The following is an 18,325-nucleotide window of genomic DNA, read 5'->3' as shown; positions in this document are numbered from 1 at the left end:
TGGAGGCCGCGACCTTACATCGTACTATCTAAAATCAATATTTACTCCCTTTTTCAACTTTATCATCGAAATGACAATGTTTTGCGCATGCCCAGGCATCGTAACAAAGGTTAAATTTGCTTGCCTAGCTAGCGCCTGGGCTCGGCAGACATCTCGCAACATTACAGTTGACACAGTGTATTTGGACTTTGCCCGATCCACCGGTATCTCATCATAAATACTCTCGGACGTCTACTGAGTTGTGTTCCAGCCGTGTCCAGCGGCCTGCGAGTTTGCACACCATATACACCACACACGGACTAGTCTTTCAAAGAGTCTTTGATGGTAAAAGTAACAATTGGGCCTTCTCGTGATATAGCCACTTAACTGGTCATCAGTGGTCACTCTTGCGTATAATTTATGCGGAGCTGAGCTAGCTGGAATTTTCCATTTTTATTTAGGCCTTGCCCTTGCACACAATAAACCGCTAAAAGTGAATGAGCAGTGTCACGAAAAGGCCAACAATATTTGTTTAAATTATAATATTGCTAAATAATGCTAAGTATTAAATTAAATGAATTAATTACAACCACCAGGCTAGGTCCAGATGACTACTGTGTAGAATTGCAGGAAGAAAGTTGCTAATAGTAATACTAATAATAGAGGAAACAGGATCTCTGGTGATTATATGGAAGGGGGGGGGGGTGGGGGCTCAAAAGACAGAAACTTCTGAGAGTTGAGATTAGTCTTTAGACCAGAGAGGAAAAAGGATCCAATGTATTTTTGGGGATGCACAGGGGCGAATCCAGCCGGCAGGGGGGCGGGGGCCCAATTCCAAGAGGAGCCCCAATTTGTGCGAAATATTTAGTGGTGAATAAGCGGAAAGTGGGGGGGGGGGGGGGGTTAATAAGCACTCTTTTTTTGCCCAATTCGTGAGAAAGTATACCGTGCGATACAGCCGGCGAATAAGAGAGGGGGGGGGGGGGTTCATCTAGTTCATCGTGACTGTGCCATGGACCAGTGATGGCTTGGTGGTAGAGTCGCTGCCCGGCAAGCAGTAGATGGCACTGGCAGGTTTAAATCCCGCTGGTTCCAAGATTTTTTCTGACTTGTTTTTCAATTACAGATCGATCAATCGATCTTATTTACTGGGTGTAAGCCACAAATATGTTTAAAACTATTGAAATTTCTCCCAGGAAGCATTACATTTATCAAAAAGTTAACTGATCTTGTTTGATTGGGCCGTAGTCATAGAGTAACTTTCTAGTTATCCATTTGTCTGAGGCCCATGCTGAATGATGGGTTATACATTCACGCATGGTATCTTTAAGTCAATGAAACTTTGACAAGCAATTTAGGTCTACCTGGAGCTCTTCAGGTAAGGGATCGAGGGGGTATTAAATGTGTAGACTTCTCTCATCTTGTAATTGTATGGGTTAATCTCTGTTTACGTTAGTCTGTGTACTCTGTGATGTTATTCTATTAGTGTAGGTTTCCCAAGTGGGCTGGAGAATCTGCACTGCAATAGTCACGAATTGTTATTTAATTTTAATCCCATTTTAGGTTGATTCTGTGAAGCGTTTAAATCGGATCGGTTGGTTCAGGAAACTAGATCAAAATACTATATAACAAGACATCAATATGATGTCAGAAGTATCAACACCATGTCTACCCTACATACTTTCCATTCCCTTTCTTTTTGCATCAATATAAAAAAGATTGAATTTGTGTCTTTTGTTTGAACTGGCACGTACTGTAGAGTCACTGCATGGGTTTGGAGTCACCAGGTCGTGTCACAAGATCTCTCAGATTACAGGTATAAAAGTTACCGGTAGTCCTTTTTCGAGACATATCATCACAAACAGATCTATATCATTACAATGGATGATCTAGGTTAATTCTAAAGCATTTTGTCCCCACATCTGAGATTTTGTTTTACATACCTGATGAAATGCCCTACTAGAGATTGAAACAAACCAAATACGGAGTGAAATGACACAATTAATATCTACTTATAATTCATAACTCAGCAGTACTTGGAAACATTTTGGGACACAAAAAGACCAAAAACCTGGACTTGCCCATGGGTATATAAGCTTTCACTTTCTTTTCTATTTTCACATTCTTTTCTCTTTTCACTCTTATTTTAGCTGGAGGTATAATGTCTCAAATGAGCGGTCCTCAGGGGAACATGTCCACATCGGCAGAGGAAGAGGCAGACCCTCAGAACTGTTACCATGACGAGATGGTGAAGCTAGTTGAGAATGGAGGAGCCCTCATCATTGAAGTCAGAAGAGCTGATGAGGTAGAGGCAGCAGGAATGATGAAAAATGCTTGTCATATTCCTAGTGAGTCCCAATATTTGATTTGATTTTGATTTTGATTTTGATTTTAATTTCATTTATTTTCTACTCAAATATCCACAAATTAAAATGACACATATAGCCCATACAGTATTAAATATATGTATAATAGAACAAATGAATTATATGCAAGTAACAAAATACTGATAAGTAAATACTGATATGTACATGTACGTAATAAAATAAGTTTACTGAGTACGGTACCTTTAAGTTTGAGAATAAGACAAAATATATTCTAAAATTGGGGATTCTATGCAGTGCATGTGTCCCATGTGACTTTTCTGTGAGTTGTCCATGACTATATGTCACAATCCCCTGACCAAATTTGGCAATTTGAGATTGGCATAGATTTAGTGGTGTCATATTAAAAAATGTGTTAGGGGTGTTAGGGGGTTTAACCCCCTCCTCCCACCCCCCCCCCGGCCCCCTTGGGCTGCCAAGTGAAAATGTGATATTAAAGCGGGGGGGGGGGGGGGGGGGGGGGGGGATGCTGGAGAGGAGGACTTACTAATCTATTTTATTTTTTTCAGGGGGGGGGGGGGGGAGTGAAGCGCCGTTTTAGCATGACTTTCTTTTTAACTCTTACTTTCACCTATCTCAGATAACCCTAAGTTTTTGGTTGCTGCTTTATATGTAGTTGATAATGCATGATTAAAATAAAGAGAGAGAGAAAGAGAGAGAGAGAGAGAGAGAGATTAACCCCCATCATTTTGCAATGGTTCAGGGTTCGTGTAATGTACATTTGAAACCATTTCTTAGCGTCTCAACCCTAAAAAAATATCAAAACTATTTTTGAGGAAAAGCATTATACTGAATTAAATAAAGAATAATAACTTTAAATTGGATCATACTAATATTGATACGGGCTAAAGACAATGTGGTATTTGTATAGAGGTATTCCAAAATGACATTCTGATAATCAACATTTGTTCTGGTATCATATACGCATAATACAACTGATCTTTATGATTTCTTAACGTGACATAGCTTCTTCTCCCCCTGCAAAAAAAAAGAAAACAAGGTTATTTAATAAAAGGATCATGTGACAAATAATCATTGTGATTCAAATTGATGCAAGGATTTTTTTGAATAAGCAATGCTTTTCACCAGAATCTTCTTTGTAAAAATGACTTTTACAAATCTCAGCCATGCAAATCTGCCACTGTGTTGTAAGATCACTTTCAGATTAGGAGAAGTGTATTCTTTAATGAGTATTTTACATTGAATGGAACGTCTCAACTCAATAAGCATGGCTGAGATTTGTAAAAGTTGATTTTACAAAGAAGATTCGGGTGAATAGCAGTGCTTATTCAAACAAATATTCGCATCAATTTGAATCACAATCATTATTTGTCGCTTAATCCCTTTTAATGACCTTGTTTTCTTTCTTGTTTGCAAGGGGAGAAGAAGATATGTCACGTTAAAGACATCATAAAGATCAGTGTTGTATGCGTATATATTATATACACAGGCCAGTAACAGCTATGTAGCTTTTAAATTTGTAAGAGGGAAAATGCTGATTGAAATGATAATGATGAAATAGCAAATAATTGAGGAGTATCATAGGTACCAACTCAATAGATATTTGTATAAAAAAAAGCCCCCGTCAGTACTAAAAGAGCCCCCGTGAGAAGGCTCACGGGGGCTCTTTTTTGGGGGGAAGAGCCCCCGTGGACAAAAAATTAATTTGAGCCCTGATATCAAACCTTGCCTTTTGGTTTCTTATACATTTCTACTTTCATACAAATTATTTTAAAGCAAGGCCCTTTAATTTCATCCAAATTTGAAAAATCTCTAGACGAGGCAATTATTTTTGGGTGAAATCAATCTATAAAACATGTTGTAGAGGAGACATATTGCATGGAATCGCCCAAGATTTTGTTTTGCTTTGAAGTTGAGGTTTCTGTGTACCATCTATTGTACTTCCCTTACATCTGACTTTGACCTTTGTAGTACAAGGTCACACCAGATATCCTGGCACATACATGTATGAGTGCCAATTTCCTGCATGTTGTACATGTTTTAATGTTGCATCGTGTATGATGGAGATCTATTCTTTCAACACTCTAAAAGAGGGATGCTTTGGTAACCGTAGTATTTTTTTCTTACAAAACCAATGGCGTTCTTCTCAGTTTAGCTACCGGTATGCATGTGAATTTTCCATCTCCATTATTTTTCTGGCTATTTTCTATTTTCTATTTTTCTAGCTCAATGTGGTGATTTTGCCTGTGAAGCTGTCCTAGTAATTAAAAAAAATAAAAAATTACAAAATATTATTTTTGAATTTAAAAAAAAAATGAAGGTTTGTCAATTCCTCAAATTATTTTCCCTTTAAAAAATAATTTTCTTAGTGGATGAGCTGAAGGAAGCCTTGGGTTTACCTGAAGATCAACTCAAAGAGAAGTATGGTTTGGAGAAACCAAAGCCTGATGGATCTAATGTCGTCTTCACCTGTCGCAGTGGAAGGCGCAGTCTGATAGTATTGGAGATGGCAAAAAAAGAATTTGGATACACCAAGTAAGAGTTCTTTAAATACTTCAATTGATTTCTTTGCTCGTTAGCCACACATGCAATCCCCCCCCCCCCCCCCCAAAAAAAAAAAAAAAAAAAAAAAAAAAAAAAGAAAAGTGCACCAATGGATGGAACGATAGCTTTGTGGCTTGTGAAACACATTTTTGGGGTAAAATTACCCATTTTCGATCTTGATTACCTCAATGACCAGTATAGTTCGATCTTGCTGTTGAAATGATGAAATATCCTTGAAGCTTTTGGTATATCTATTCAATCAAAAACATGAGGTGGGACAGGGAGATCATTTTTGTGATACATATTTAGAGAGTTAGTAATAATATTAAAGGGAATTGGTAACTTTGTCTCAGATTCTGAAACAAAATTCTGGATTTAGCTCATGATGCAATGATAATTATAAACCTTTAGGTCAGTCAGGAACCCCATGACTTTTACAAGCCGATCGCCTGTCTGATTATCAAGATATTTATGATTGGATTTACAAACTTTGAAAACCGTTCGCCTGAAGGTTTTCATAACACTACAGTCTATTGGGGAAAACGAGTATGGTAAAACCGGTCACTCAAAGATTTTTACTTTTTTGAGGCACTTCTTGATCGTTTTGAAGCGCACTTTTTTTAGGGCTTCAATATTACACCATATCACAGACACTGATAACACGTAGGGCTGTGTATCTCAGATTTAACATTGTTAAACGATCCCTTTAACTAATTGCGCACATATCCATCCCAGAGGATGCTCAAGGCACCTAAAAAGTATTATTATCCTGGCTTTAGCCCAGGATAATAAATTTAACCTTGGAATGAATTACTAACCAGATACCATTTGCTGCACATGGGTGAAGAATGGCAAATGCAGATTAATGTCTAGCCAAAGGCATTCTACATGTATGCATGACCATTCTGCAACTTGGACACGTACGTAAACTGCTGATTTAAAAACATGTAAAAACAACAATGGATGATGAAGACACTACCTCCCTATTAAGAAAATTGATTTAAATATATAAACCAAGATTTGTCCATTGTATGTTATGCCAAGACTGCTATATGAGGTGATATGTAAACATTTCTTTTTTTTTCTTCTCCTGTTTTATTTTACAGAGCCAGGCATTATCCAGGTGGCTGGAACAGCTGGGTTGAGAAAAATAACCTCTGAATTAAATATGAGTCTGTCCAGAAAGTTGGGGCACTTTTTGTGACATACCAGAAGTGAGAAACTATGTCTCCTATCAACTGTAACTATGTTTGCTCAAATTGAGTTTTGCATAAAAAGCGTTGCCAACTATATTCAGCTTCATGGTTAATCAATATTATGGACCCAACGTTTATGTAATGTTAAATGAATATGGTGTCCATACTATATATATTCATTGCATACAAATCTTTAACAGATACTTTCATCTTCAATGTATAGCTCGTGCTGGCCGCAAGTCTGGCCAGGCTACCCCTGAATACCCGTCTGGATGATCCCATTGTAATGTAGTGAGACTGAACAGTATTTTTTTTAAATATTGGAACAAAAATCAAATACTGAAGAGAAAAAAAGTAATCGAGACAAATAGGCGACATAAACTAATACAGTCAAACCTGCTTTTATGACCACCTGTCTACAAGGAGCACATTTTTTTTCCCTTGAAAATGGTTTCTCATTGACACATGTACTAAAGGAACCTGTCTACAAAGACCACTTTTTGTGTTTACCTTGGGCGGTCGCTTTAGACAGGTTTGACTGTACTAATACTTACTACCGGTAATACTTTCCATGTCGCTATAGCCAAAATATAACCTTCAAATATTGATTGTTTTAAAAGATATTGCAAGTCTAAATGTACTCTCAATGAAATACAAGAAGCTTCCCAAATGCTGACCCCCGCCCCTCCCCCTTCTCAAAATAGACCTTAATTTTTCAGTCATTCAAACAGAGCTGACAGGGAGTACCTATTTGTTATGAAGGTGAGCTGTTCATAAGAGTAGTAATAAAATAGAAGTAGTATAATAATAATCACTCTTATCTGAATTACCTCAAATATAATTGCCATGTATTGATTTTACTATCTGATACTGATATTGAGAGGGGTACTGAAGGTTTTATGGGTTTTTTTAAGGTAAAGTATGTAGAATTGATGGTTCACGGTAAATACCTACATCATCAGAGTTCTTTCGAGTCTTTTGGCATTCATAGATTCTCAGGGTTCGTACAATTTAGTACATTTATGAATGGTGCTTACCTGACAGAGTAACATATTTCAATGTACCGGTATAGTGAAAAACAAAAACTGTGTTATTTAAAAATGTTAATAAATGGCAACGGCACGCAACAAAGGTCATATTCATTATTCACTTAGCTCTATGTTATAAGATACTAAGATAGGACATTTAAAGTGCATTACACTTTACATCAATTTGAAATGAAGAAGAAAAAAATGCTGGGGTTTACTGCTGAATTTGTGAATAAAGCTTTACTGGTAAGTGAATGGTCCTCAGTCATATTTACATTTCTGTTTGATATCAGATAGAGAAAGGTGAAAGGAATTATGGTTTATTTTGCTTTGCCATTTTGAAAAACAATGATTTACAAGTGATTGTCCAGTCTTCCCGGATTGTGTATATTCTTTGATGATGAACATATATACATGTGTGTTTGTATTTTAATAGACTGAAGAAACATAAACCAGTATACAAATAAGTGAAATTATGTTCACTCTACGGCAATGACCACTAGTTGCAACTCGAACAAAAATCCACTGATTGCCTGATATAGCAACAATAACGTAATTGAATACAAGAAATTTGAAACAAGGGTCTAGGCTGGGTGTGTTCATAAATTACATTTCTAAATTGGTCTATTTGAAGTTATCATGATGATGAGTTGATGAGTACCATTTGTGTAAATAAGAAGGGAAACAAGACTGAATACCATACTTGTACAAATTTTTTCTTAAAGGTAAAGACCAGTTATGGTCATGCGATTGCATTGTGAAAGAAACGTTGTGGAATCGATCAGAAAAGGTTGATCATCTGCCATCTATCATCTGCAAGGTTCTGGAATCATCAAAATGATAAGAAATTTGGCCCATTTTTCGTAAAGTTACAAGCACTATACACAGAAAGATGTATATGGGACTACCCTATATCTCTCACAGACCATGAGAGAAACAAATTTACCAAATATATGAATTAGTAGGCGGTTTCCCGGCAAATTTTTTATCATCATGTATTAGTCAAAACATATTCTTTCACATGATTGGTAATGAGAGCTTCCATTTCATTTTTTGAAATTGGGGCATTTCCAATACTGGTCTTTACCTTTAATAGTTTCTGTTCCTAATTTTTTTTAGAGGGAAGACAACAGTTTGATGTCCAGATGCTACAAAAAATGTCAATTGCTTTGAAAAAGAAAAAAAATCAGCTCTTTTGACGTGGGTGTATTTAAATGTTGAACATGTCACACTATTATTACCTACCTGTTATCGTGTATCGTGCCATTAGGGTACATCAGAAAGAAGTCTCACTAAAAAAGCACAAAAAATTAGAAAGTTATGAAAATGGGGATTATCCTATTGGCAATGTGCCATCTATATAGAAGGAGGGGAATTTTCATTTTAAAACTCAAATTATGCATTCATAGTGTTCATTTTCTTCTTTGTATGGAACAGACATTTTATTAATAGGGGAAAATACAAATTTACCATCTATAATACTGTATATGATAAAAAGATGTACTTTTGTCTCAAAACTCTAAAATAGGTTCATATTATGCATTTTTTAACAGAAGAGATTTTCACTCATCCGTCTTCTAAACTGTAAATAATTCCTATATACAGTGACATAACAGTTATATAGACTTCTTCTAGTATACAATTCTTCTGCTATAAATCGTTGGGGAGTTTGAGGGAACCCCATCCTTCATGAATTTTCCCCTTCATTTTCTCTTGGTGAAAAGCCCCCCCCCCCTTTCAAAAAAAAATTGTTTTCCTAGCTGATCATTTCATTTTTTTAAAGGAAACTTGCTATAATGTGCATGTGTGTGTGTGTGTGTGTGAGTTGGGGTAGGGGGTCCCTCAGCTTCCCACTTAATGGTGTTATCAGTACGTATGTATATATCTTTTTAAATTTGATGATTTATTTATGTAGTCAAATCATCTATTTCACATTTTATGTGAATATTTCCAACACAATTTTCATAAATATAGAACTACAAATAATGTATAATTATGTTTAGACACTCTGTTACCATGATATAAGGATTTGCTTTCAAAATTTGTTTATGTATAATTCTCTTGATTTTGTTTTTACTTGCTGAGTTAACATTTACATCTGAAATTTTATCTGTATTCTTTCTGGTATATCATGTTCACTATTCACCATGTTATGATGTTTTCATGTCTATGTATGTCTTTATATATGTCTTTATATATCTTTATGCTATGCAGGGCCCCCAAGTATAACAGTCGTCCAACTACTAATGGGGTTACCCTGTTGAAATAAAACCAAATAAATAAATATATGAATATGATTCAATAATTCAAAAACACATTGTATTTCTGTGTCTACATTCCAGCTATTTGGTATGAATTAATTGGTATTTGTAATGCAAGTTGTTGAACTATGTCAAATTGTGCAAGCGCCCTTTTCATCTGTGCTTCTAAGAGTGGAGGTTCTCTTCGAAATGATACCTTCAACTTGATAAGGAGAGAATTGAAATGGGGAAGAGGCTGGGGACATTGAGGTAGGGAAAGTGAACGGAGGAATAGGTTGGAAATCGAAAGTGGGAAAGGAGAGGTAGAGAGAGGAGAGAGAGTGAGGAACTAATAAGATGGAGAGGGGACAAAACAAAGAAAGCAAGAGAGTGGAAAGCAAAAGAAGAGAAGTGGAGAGGGGAAAGAAAATCAGAAGGGGGAGAGAAAAAAAGAGAAGAAGGGAGAGAAAAAAAGAGGAGGAAAATGATAGATGGAAGAGAGAGAGAGAGACAAAAAGAGAAAGCAAAAGAAGAGAAGGGGAGAGAAAAGAGAAAATCATATGAAGGGGGGGGGGGGAGAGGATAGGGAGAAAGAGGTGAGAGAATAGAAAGAGAGCTGAAGAGAGAGGGAAAAGGGAGAAAAAATGTATTTGATTTATTGATTCATTTGTCATGAAATAGGAATTCTGTTTCCATTGGTTGAACTATACATAACAAAGAAGTGTAAAATGACGAATATACATTCTGTGATCACAAAAACAGAAAAATGGAAAGAGTTTAAAGAAGAAATGATAGGAATAAAGAGAGAGAAAAAAGAAACTAGTAAAAAAAAAAGGGGGAGCAGTGGGATGGGCAAAAGACAGTTATGGGAGAAGGGTATATGAGAAATGGCAAGAGAATGAGAGAGTGAAGGTGATACTGGGAGAGAACATGATTTGAACAGAGTCACCGACAGAATGTCGAGTCTTCCTTTTTACACTGCACAGTTGCACTGTATGTGCAAAACTTTGATATAGTTTAAAGATAAACTCCAGTTCTGGTAAAAAAAAAAAGAAAATTAATTCTCACAGAATCAAACAAAACTTACACTGAATGTTCAAGATTACAAATAAATGACATGTGCCAAACAATTTTGGAAGAAAATGTATACTGGCTGAGTAATGAGCAGAGAAAGACAAGGAAATCAAGGTAGTACTAGCCCCGACATCATGTGTGTTGTCTCATATATAGCTTTCTGTGTACACTGCTTGTTACTTTACCAAGACTCTGTCAAATTTCTTATGATTTTGATGACTCCAGAACCTTGCAGTGCAGACCAATACTTACAGTACATGCTATATGATCAACTGTTTCTGATCCTTTCCACACCCTTTTCTTTCACAATGCAATCGCATTACCAGTACTAATGTTTATCTTTAAGGGAAAAATTTACACCGTCAAAAAAAGTTCCTTTTTGATGAACAAAACAAGCCAACCATTATACCAAAATAAAATTGGACCATGTTCTAAAATATGTCTCATTCAGACTTTAGTTCGATAAAAGTTATGGAGCTTGGCAAGTTTACTTGCTATATACAGGAAAATCACCGTTGTCAAGGACGACACCCTCTCGCCACAATACTTGTAATCTGCTGAGAGCCAGGAGGGTGTTTGAATGTGTCAAAGGACGAGTTAACATCGTTGTGGCTCTCAACACTCCCGTAAAAATATTTCACTCACACACACACATACACAAGCTTAAGAAATCCACACATGTCTAGTTTATCTGATAATTTTGAAAAACATTTATTTCTTACATCATCCAACACAATACCATAGAAAACATTGCATAATGTTTTGTTCAATATTTTGTTTGTATTTATATACATACTTTATTACTACATAGAATTTTATTTAATTGGATAAAACTGACAAAATGGCTGCTCCAATCTTTAACGATGACAGTAAAAATTCTGACTCTGGGTATAATCATTCTTGACAATTTAAGACAAGGTACAATTTCATCATATGGCACATGTACACATGTTGAATATCGGGCTACAATTTCTACATACAAAAGAGCATTTATCACTGTACTATTCAACACACTCTATGTTGCAAGTTTATTTTATGTGAATGGCATAAGAAAATAGACACTATTTTTGTGTTGGTTTCATCAGGTATACTTATTCTAGTTGGACACAATTTTGATCAGTAAGTAAAATACAAGTAAATTCATGTCAAGAAATAAAGTACTATGTTCCTGGACGGTGATCCATATGCGGACGGAATATGAAACATACAGATCTAGTATTTGCATAGTCTTAAACAAACTATCGAAACACAGTATATATCATATATCAAATTGACAACACCAATTCATTTTTTTTGTTTGAATATTACAATCAACAGACATTGTTCGATGTTGAATAAATGGAAGATAAATTTCCTACCCATTACAGAAAATACTGACAGTACAAATGCAAATGACGGTGACATTTATTCCACTACACTTCTAATCACAATAACAATATATCAGTTATATCAGTATATAAACTGTTGGCTGCCATGTATACGATTGTTGTGCACAGAAGAAGATTGCATGTGGCAGAAGAAGAGAATGTCTGAGGATCATTGATATTAAAACTATCTAGAAGTCCTCAGGCATACATAATTCTACCTGTCACGCACAATGTGATTTGTTTGAATGCAGTTCCATTTTCTGAAATACCAATTGCAAATAAAGGCATTTATCAGGCAACAATGGTAAAAGCTTTGAAGTATTGTATAAAATCTCTCAAAGTTTTAAAAAAAATATTCATCTGAACCCAACATGAGACAAAGCTTGAGTTTTTTTCAATTATAAACATGTAACATTGAATTTTTCAGTCCCAAAGTGATAAAGGCTTGCATGCAGACACAACCAATCATATCATACCATTGTAAAGTAATTGATTAATGGCAGTTTCAAAACAGTGCTTTTTTTGTCGAACTCAATAGTCACTGTCCATAAAATATAGAACAATGAAGCCAGTTTTAAATTACCAATTGCATAATCAAAGTATTATAATCCGTACTACACATGTATCATACAATCTGTACAAGATAAGACCAGAAGAGATACATGAAGACAAGTAAATGAGACAGAGTGAGAGGAAGAGAGAGGGAGAGAGGAAGAGAGAGGGAGAGAATACCACAATAAATCCAGTAAATAAACAGACTCAACTGAAGTATAAGCGGTTAAGCACTTTTCCAATCTGAAACTATGAAATGAGGAAGGCGCAAAATAATCCATAAATCTTGATTGAATACCTTAATATGAGGCTATAAAGACCATGTATCAGAGGAACATCTTTCAATTTTGATAAAGTCTAAATAACTTCAGAATTTATGTATTAAAATAGCCACCTTCAATTCCACTTTTTGATGAACACAAAACTTTCTAGGCAAAGTATACATATAAAAAAAAAATTGTTCGATTTTAATTCTTTCCAACAAACTTGTAAGAATTGTTCTCGCACCAAAAGAATTTGAGCGTAGTTTTACTTTTCCAACAAATATGGAGGTTTGTGCTTTTAGATATCTCAGGCTCTTGGAAAACATATGAAGATAAGGCTCTTGGATAAACATATGAAGATAATTCTAAGAACGTATACATCGTAGAATAGGGAAAGAAAATAAAGGAGATATATGCAAGGGCAATATACATGGGACATTGAACAAAATATAAATGATCTAATCAATTTACAATTTACAGTTATTTTTCGAGACGTGAAAGTCAAGAAAAGTATCACAGTTCTTTGATCATGAGCTATCAGAGCATCAGTTGAGCACTGACGATTCATGCGTCGGAACCATGTACTTGATGTTGATAAATGCATCATCGCCGCCCTTCTTTTCAAACGCTACTAGCACTTCATGAATGAGGTCACCGATATTCTCTCTCCTCTGCTGTCCGTAGTCGATGCTGTCTCCGGAGTTCAGATTATTGTTCTTGAAGGTATTGAGAACGGGGAGGATTTGTCGGTAGTAAGGGACGAGAGCTTCGCCGACATTTTCACCCGAGACGACGAGGTGCTGCAGAACCTTTAACGTTGTGCATAGGACCTGTCAAAAACAAACAGAGGCAACATTCATGAAATTATTAAAGGTATCGTTAACCAGTGTTAGTGTTAATTTTCTTTTAAAATTTATGAAAGTTTGTGAATATGAATCACAAGCAAGGAAGAGTCAATTTACAAAAGTTTACATATGTAAGGTTCACTTTGTAGATTGGTACACAGTATACTTTTAAAAAAGATGTCATTCATTTTACCTTTGTGTCAAATTGAAATTTCTGACATGCAGCGAAGAAACAATTGCTCATATCAAGAGAACCAAGTTGCATTTAAGTTGTGCATCTTTATTTCCCTAATATTTTCAAAACTAATAACTTAAAGTCTTGAGATAGTCTACAGCTGTTTTTTTGCTAGCACATCAACATAAAAATGCATTTAACATTTATCGGTGTCTCTCTGAACTAAATGATGAAGTTGTGTGTCTGGATGCTAAACAAAAATAAAGCTGTAACATCAAATCGCACTAACCATTGTAAATATTTGCCCTTTATAATGTTGCTAAAATAAGATGAAATATTGATATATGTTAACTTCTACAACAATAAAAAACACCATCAATGTCATGGAAACCAGTACCCACCATTCTGTTTTTCATGTTCAATGCACTCTTGATGGGGATGATGAGCTGTGGAATAACTGGAAGAATCTTGGAACCGCCATGCTCCAACATGTCATGAACCCCTTGTCTTGCGAAGAACTCGTACGGATGTGTTGTTTCACAGAGTCCGTCAAAGAACATTGGCAGGTAGTGGTGGTAGTCAAGCTTTTCAATTTCAACCTGTGAAGTAAAAGAGGGAGAAAAAACAGAGTGATTAACTAAGGATTCTAAATCTAAGCGGTAAGCCCATCATGACTTTGAGCCAAGGATTAGACAATTGTCTCTTGACCGACTAGAATTAAAAAAGAAAAGAAATGTAGCGGCTGCGCAGCGTAGACCCTACTTAGACCTACTCTTCGCCATGTTGAATTGACGATACAAGTACAACGTTGGATGAATTGGGTTAGGATTAGGAAAAGGAATCACACCTTTTTCCCATCCATAGAAGGCTTCTTCAAATTATAATTTCAAGTGGTTGAACGGATGCCCAGAGGCAGAGGAGTCGAAAAACACTGCAAGTCAAAATTGTAATCACTAGACTTCTTTAGGTCTAACTTGCTTGCATACTCTGGTGAATTTTTCCCAGTCCAATTTCTCACCACTTTTCTTGGCACGCCTGTAAAACTTATCTGTCCGGATAACCATCCTATCCGGACACACACCATTCCACTTTAACTTCAGTTTAAGCCCCCCATTCTCACGAAAACAAACTTTACTAGAACTTACCTTCCATGCAATTTTGTTTCCTTTTGTGTCGTGTTCTAATGCAATTGGGAAATCTCCTCTGTTGTAGAATTTCCTGAAACTTGTTCCTTGTAAGAGTGGTTTTTCGGCAAACGCTCCCGCTGCTGGAGGTGCAACAACAACAGCATTTTTCATCCGGGATTTTGTAGTAAATCCTTCTGCCTTCAGCTTCCTCTCGTTGCCTTTTGGCGATGCCTTTGATCGCATCATATTGATATAAATCTAATATTTAAAGAGTTGTGAAATTGTAAATTCAGCAACACTGTGGGTGGTAAGTGTCGTTCACGGTTTCTCCTGCGTGTAAAGTTTACGTGCGTTACGCTTTGTTGTTACAGTTTGCTGGTACGGCGTAATTGGTCTTCGTAGCGCGAGTATTTACGTGCACAATAATGTACCTAACGATGCTTTCCCCATACAAACACTGCCGATGGTGTTTTGTAGACAAACAGGGTGCCTGTTGCATAGCGACGCAACCTCGTTCATTATACTTTAATATCAAAAGCATAAAAGTACAAGTAAAAACGAATCAATTTTTAAAAATTGTTTAATTATAAATATATAATAATATATTTAAATATACAAGGTGATAACTGGTGTAATATGTTATATGAATCGGTGAAATGATAGAGTCTGGCAGACGATGTAGTTACTGATTAGTAGCCATATTGTAAGACCATTTATTTATGTATCCTTCCGCGTAGCTCGGCGTGGTATTTACATATCATATCTCATGTTAATGTAGTTCCAAGTGGATATACAACATCTCCCTCACAATAGATTTTTTTTTAAATGAATAACCAAGAAAAGTTATAAAAGTTAATCATAAAACCTCTTGAAACTCCAAACACCTGCAAGCAAACATTTTGCAAATATCAATACCTTAAAAATACTTTAACATAATTATGCCCGACTGATTGCCAAGTAACAATTCAGGAATATGTTTATGATTCAAAAGAACCCAAATTCGCAACCTTACTTTAGTTCCATAAAGTAGTCCTTTTTTGAAAAATTAATACGTGGAATACCTAAAACCAGATGTTAGAGATAAAACTATGTGATCACACATCAGCAAACACATGCTTATACAGTTTTTTTTCTTTCTATATTGACATTTCCAACTTCTTATTCGCTAATCCAAACTTGGCCATTTAGAAGTAAATTGTACTTACATAATTTTATATTTATAACCAAAATACTGTAATACTAGTTTGTGAGCAAAACATCGTTTCAAATTTGCTCATACAAAACTTTGCTGGGCAGAGCTACTGAACAACTCTATGGAAACTTTAGAACATAATTTGTTCTCATATTCTTAAAACATTTATAAAAAACTCAACACAAAAACACTATTCAAGAAAGTTATGTTGCTTGATTATCCAACATAAAAATACCCTTGGGCACGTTTCTTTACATTAGCATCATTGCATGCCATTCTATTTATTGTATGCTATTTCTCTCTTCTCCTTTTCTTTTTGTTGTTGTTGTTGTTGCTATAAATTAGTAAAAAAAATAATTAAAAATTTTTTTTTTAAAAATCTCGGTTATTATCCAATATACATGAAGTGTCTTTATGTGAGATTCTAACTATAAACTGGAACATTTGTTCAATCTTTATAGTCTGTCACTTTTTGTGTTTTAATTCTTCTTTCAAATTGTTTTTAATCATTGTGGAAGCCGAAGGGAGAATATCTAGGTCTTATTCCTTTTCGGCTTAAAGCGTTTATGTAATATGGAAAGAATTAAGAGAGGAAAATGAAAGAGAGAGAGAGAGAGAGAGAGAGAGAGAGAGAGAGAGTCGGAGAGAGCCTGAGAGAGAAGAAAAGGGTTAACTCTACTTGTTTTTTATTTTATTTATTTTTTACAATTATTTTATCACTTGATATCATTATTGTTATGAAGTTTTAGAGGGAAGGGGCGGGTTAGATTTTCTCCTTCTTCTTCGTCTTCTTCTTCTTCTTCAGTTCTTAGGCTTCTCCTCATTTCTCCGCCTTATTGTCTCTCCCCCTTCTCTCTCAAGAGTCTATATTCTTAATCACTTGATTATAATTGACAGACTGATTTACTATATACAAGATCGGTGGACACCACATGCATGAGTGCACTTTAGAAGTGTTTCCATTCATAGCAGATTCTTTGTGTGACATGTCATGTCATCTATAGTTCCCAGTTGCTCTGACCAGCAGAGTGACGTCATTATGTTCATGTAAACACAATCCTCTCGTATCCAGTAGCTTGAATAGTGTCACTTGTATTACTGATTATTGAGCGGAATTATTCAGTCTCATTGTTCAGAGATAATTATGTTGAAGGAGATCGAACGTCAAGAGTCAAAGGAGATTTACCGAAAAATCTACCAAATAATACAACAACAATAAATTATTGAGTAAAATAAGAATACAAAAAAAACTAACCTCTTTCTTTTCTCTCTTCCCCCCCCCCAAACTTTTATTCTTTTTAATTTTTGCTCGCTAGTTCGATGTATCAAACACCCGCCCCCCCCCCCCCCCCACTCAGGGGTCGGAATGACCGCATGCGTGTTACCAAAATGTCCGGTAAAGGGGTAATTTTCGTGAGTCCGGCCCGAGAATTGTAAAAAAAAAGGGGTGTATTTGACTTTTCACCCGGAGATTTCTTTAAAAAGGGTTTTTTTTTTTTTTTTCTCTCATCTCTTTGGACTCCTGAGAAATTATTCCGAATTTAGGGGGGGGGGGTACATTGAGCATTTCTCATGATTTAGGGGGTCTCCAAGGCAGGAAAAGCCCGCGAAAGGGGGGTTCGAAAATAGTGGCAGTCCTCAGATAGGGGGTGCTTTCAAAAAGAGGGAACGAGCATATGCGTACCCCACTGAGTGGGGGGGGGGGGGTCGGGATCAAACAGAGACAAATTTGCAGGCAACAACAACGTACTCAAAAACTCTTGTATCATCATGAGTGAAGACCTACTAGGCCTAATACGTGTAATAGAAATAAAATGTCTGAACTTTGAGACTACCCGTAGACTACACGGTCTACTGCACTCCAGAGAACCTGTAGGTCTACTGGTCGAAGCTGCTCTGTTCTCTGACACAGCCAGAAACTGACAGAGTTATGCTTGGATTCGTGTCGAACAGACTAAAAGAGACTGTCTAACTTGAGTAATCGTCTTGATGGTTTCCATGACTACGGGATAAAATGGCAGACTACTAGGCAAAATTAAAAGACGTAATTAGTGCTATTCATTTCGATTGACGTTTCCTTAATAATCCGATTATACGCTTGTCAATTATACGCACTGGCGTATTGGTGGGGGGGGGGGGGGGGGGGGGGCTATTTTTTCCCAAACAGGTTTGCCAATGGTAATATTTCCGGTCATCTGATTGGCTGATATGTTGCGTCATTGGCAATGACCGTGAGTGATAGGGTTATAAAAATCATGCATAACCAGTTTTCATTAACCCATCGTTGGCTCAATCGGTAAGGTCAGCGTAATACAATCTTAAAGTTATGGGTTCAAGTCTCAGTTTCTTCAGTTTTTTGCCTTTATAAATAGTGAGGCAAAGGAATAAAAAATCAAAG

The 18,325-nt window shown here is 36.1% G+C and overlaps 2 protein-coding genes across 2 annotated transcripts; one reads left to right on the top strand and one right to left on the bottom strand.

The window, feature by feature from the left end:
• On the top strand, positions 1–6,223 carry LOC756814 (rhodanese domain-containing protein CG4456). Its single transcript, XM_011666930.2, has 4 exons — positions 1–324; positions 2,130–2,327; positions 4,694–4,859; positions 5,975–6,223. Exons 2-4 carry the CDS (start codon positions 2,141–2,143, stop codon positions 6,027–6,029), a joined length of 408 nt encoding a protein of 135 aa, XP_011665232.1. The 5' UTR covers positions 1–324; positions 2,130–2,140; the 3' UTR covers positions 6,030–6,223.
• A 5,922-nt stretch (positions 6,224–12,145) lies between these two features.
• LOC586307 (parkin coregulated gene protein homolog) lies at positions 12,146–15,193 on the bottom strand. The gene is made up of 3 exons (XM_786095.5): positions 14,754–15,193; positions 14,010–14,207; positions 12,146–13,418 (listed from the first exon to the last, which is right to left on the bottom strand). The coding sequence occupies exons 1-3, from the start codon at positions 14,979–14,981 to the stop codon at positions 13,134–13,136; spliced, it is 711 nt and encodes a 236-aa protein (XP_791188.1). The 5' UTR covers positions 14,982–15,193; the 3' UTR covers positions 12,146–13,133.
• Positions 15,194–18,325: the final 3,132 nt, after the last annotated feature.

Source organism: Strongylocentrotus purpuratus, unplaced genomic scaffold, assembly GCF_000002235.5.
Source record: "Strongylocentrotus purpuratus isolate Spur 01 unplaced genomic scaffold, Spur_5.0 spur5_scaffold_12, whole genome shotgun sequence".
Classification (NCBI taxonomy): domain Eukaryota; kingdom Metazoa; phylum Echinodermata; class Echinoidea; order Camarodonta; family Strongylocentrotidae; genus Strongylocentrotus; species Strongylocentrotus purpuratus.
This window is presented reverse-complemented; position numbering and strand designations above follow the sequence as displayed.

Bases quoted from the DNA above. Each gene is read 5' to 3' on its own strand.
- LOC586307 (XM_786095.5), bottom strand. From the start codon at position 14,981: ATGATGCGATCAAAGGCATCGCCAAAAGGCAACGAGAGGAAGCTGAAG. The intron at 14,208-14,753 runs GTAAGTTCTAGT...TTTACTTCACAG, and splicing joins GAAACAAAATTGCATGGAAG to GTTGAAATTGAAAAGCTTGA. The intron at 13,419-14,009 runs GTGGGTACTGGT...TGTTTTTGACAG, and splicing joins TGAACATGAAAAACAGAATG to GTCCTATGCACAACGTTAAA.
- LOC756814 (XM_011666930.2), top strand. From the start codon at position 2,141: ATGTCTCAAATGAGCGGTCCTCAGGGGAACATGTCCACATCGGCAGAG. The intron at 2,328-4,693 runs GTGAGTCCCAAT...TAATTTTCTTAG, and splicing joins AAATGCTTGTCATATTCCTA to TGGATGAGCTGAAGGAAGCC. The intron at 4,860-5,974 runs GTAAGAGTTCTT...TTTATTTTACAG, and splicing joins AAAGAATTTGGATACACCAA to AGCCAGGCATTATCCAGGTG.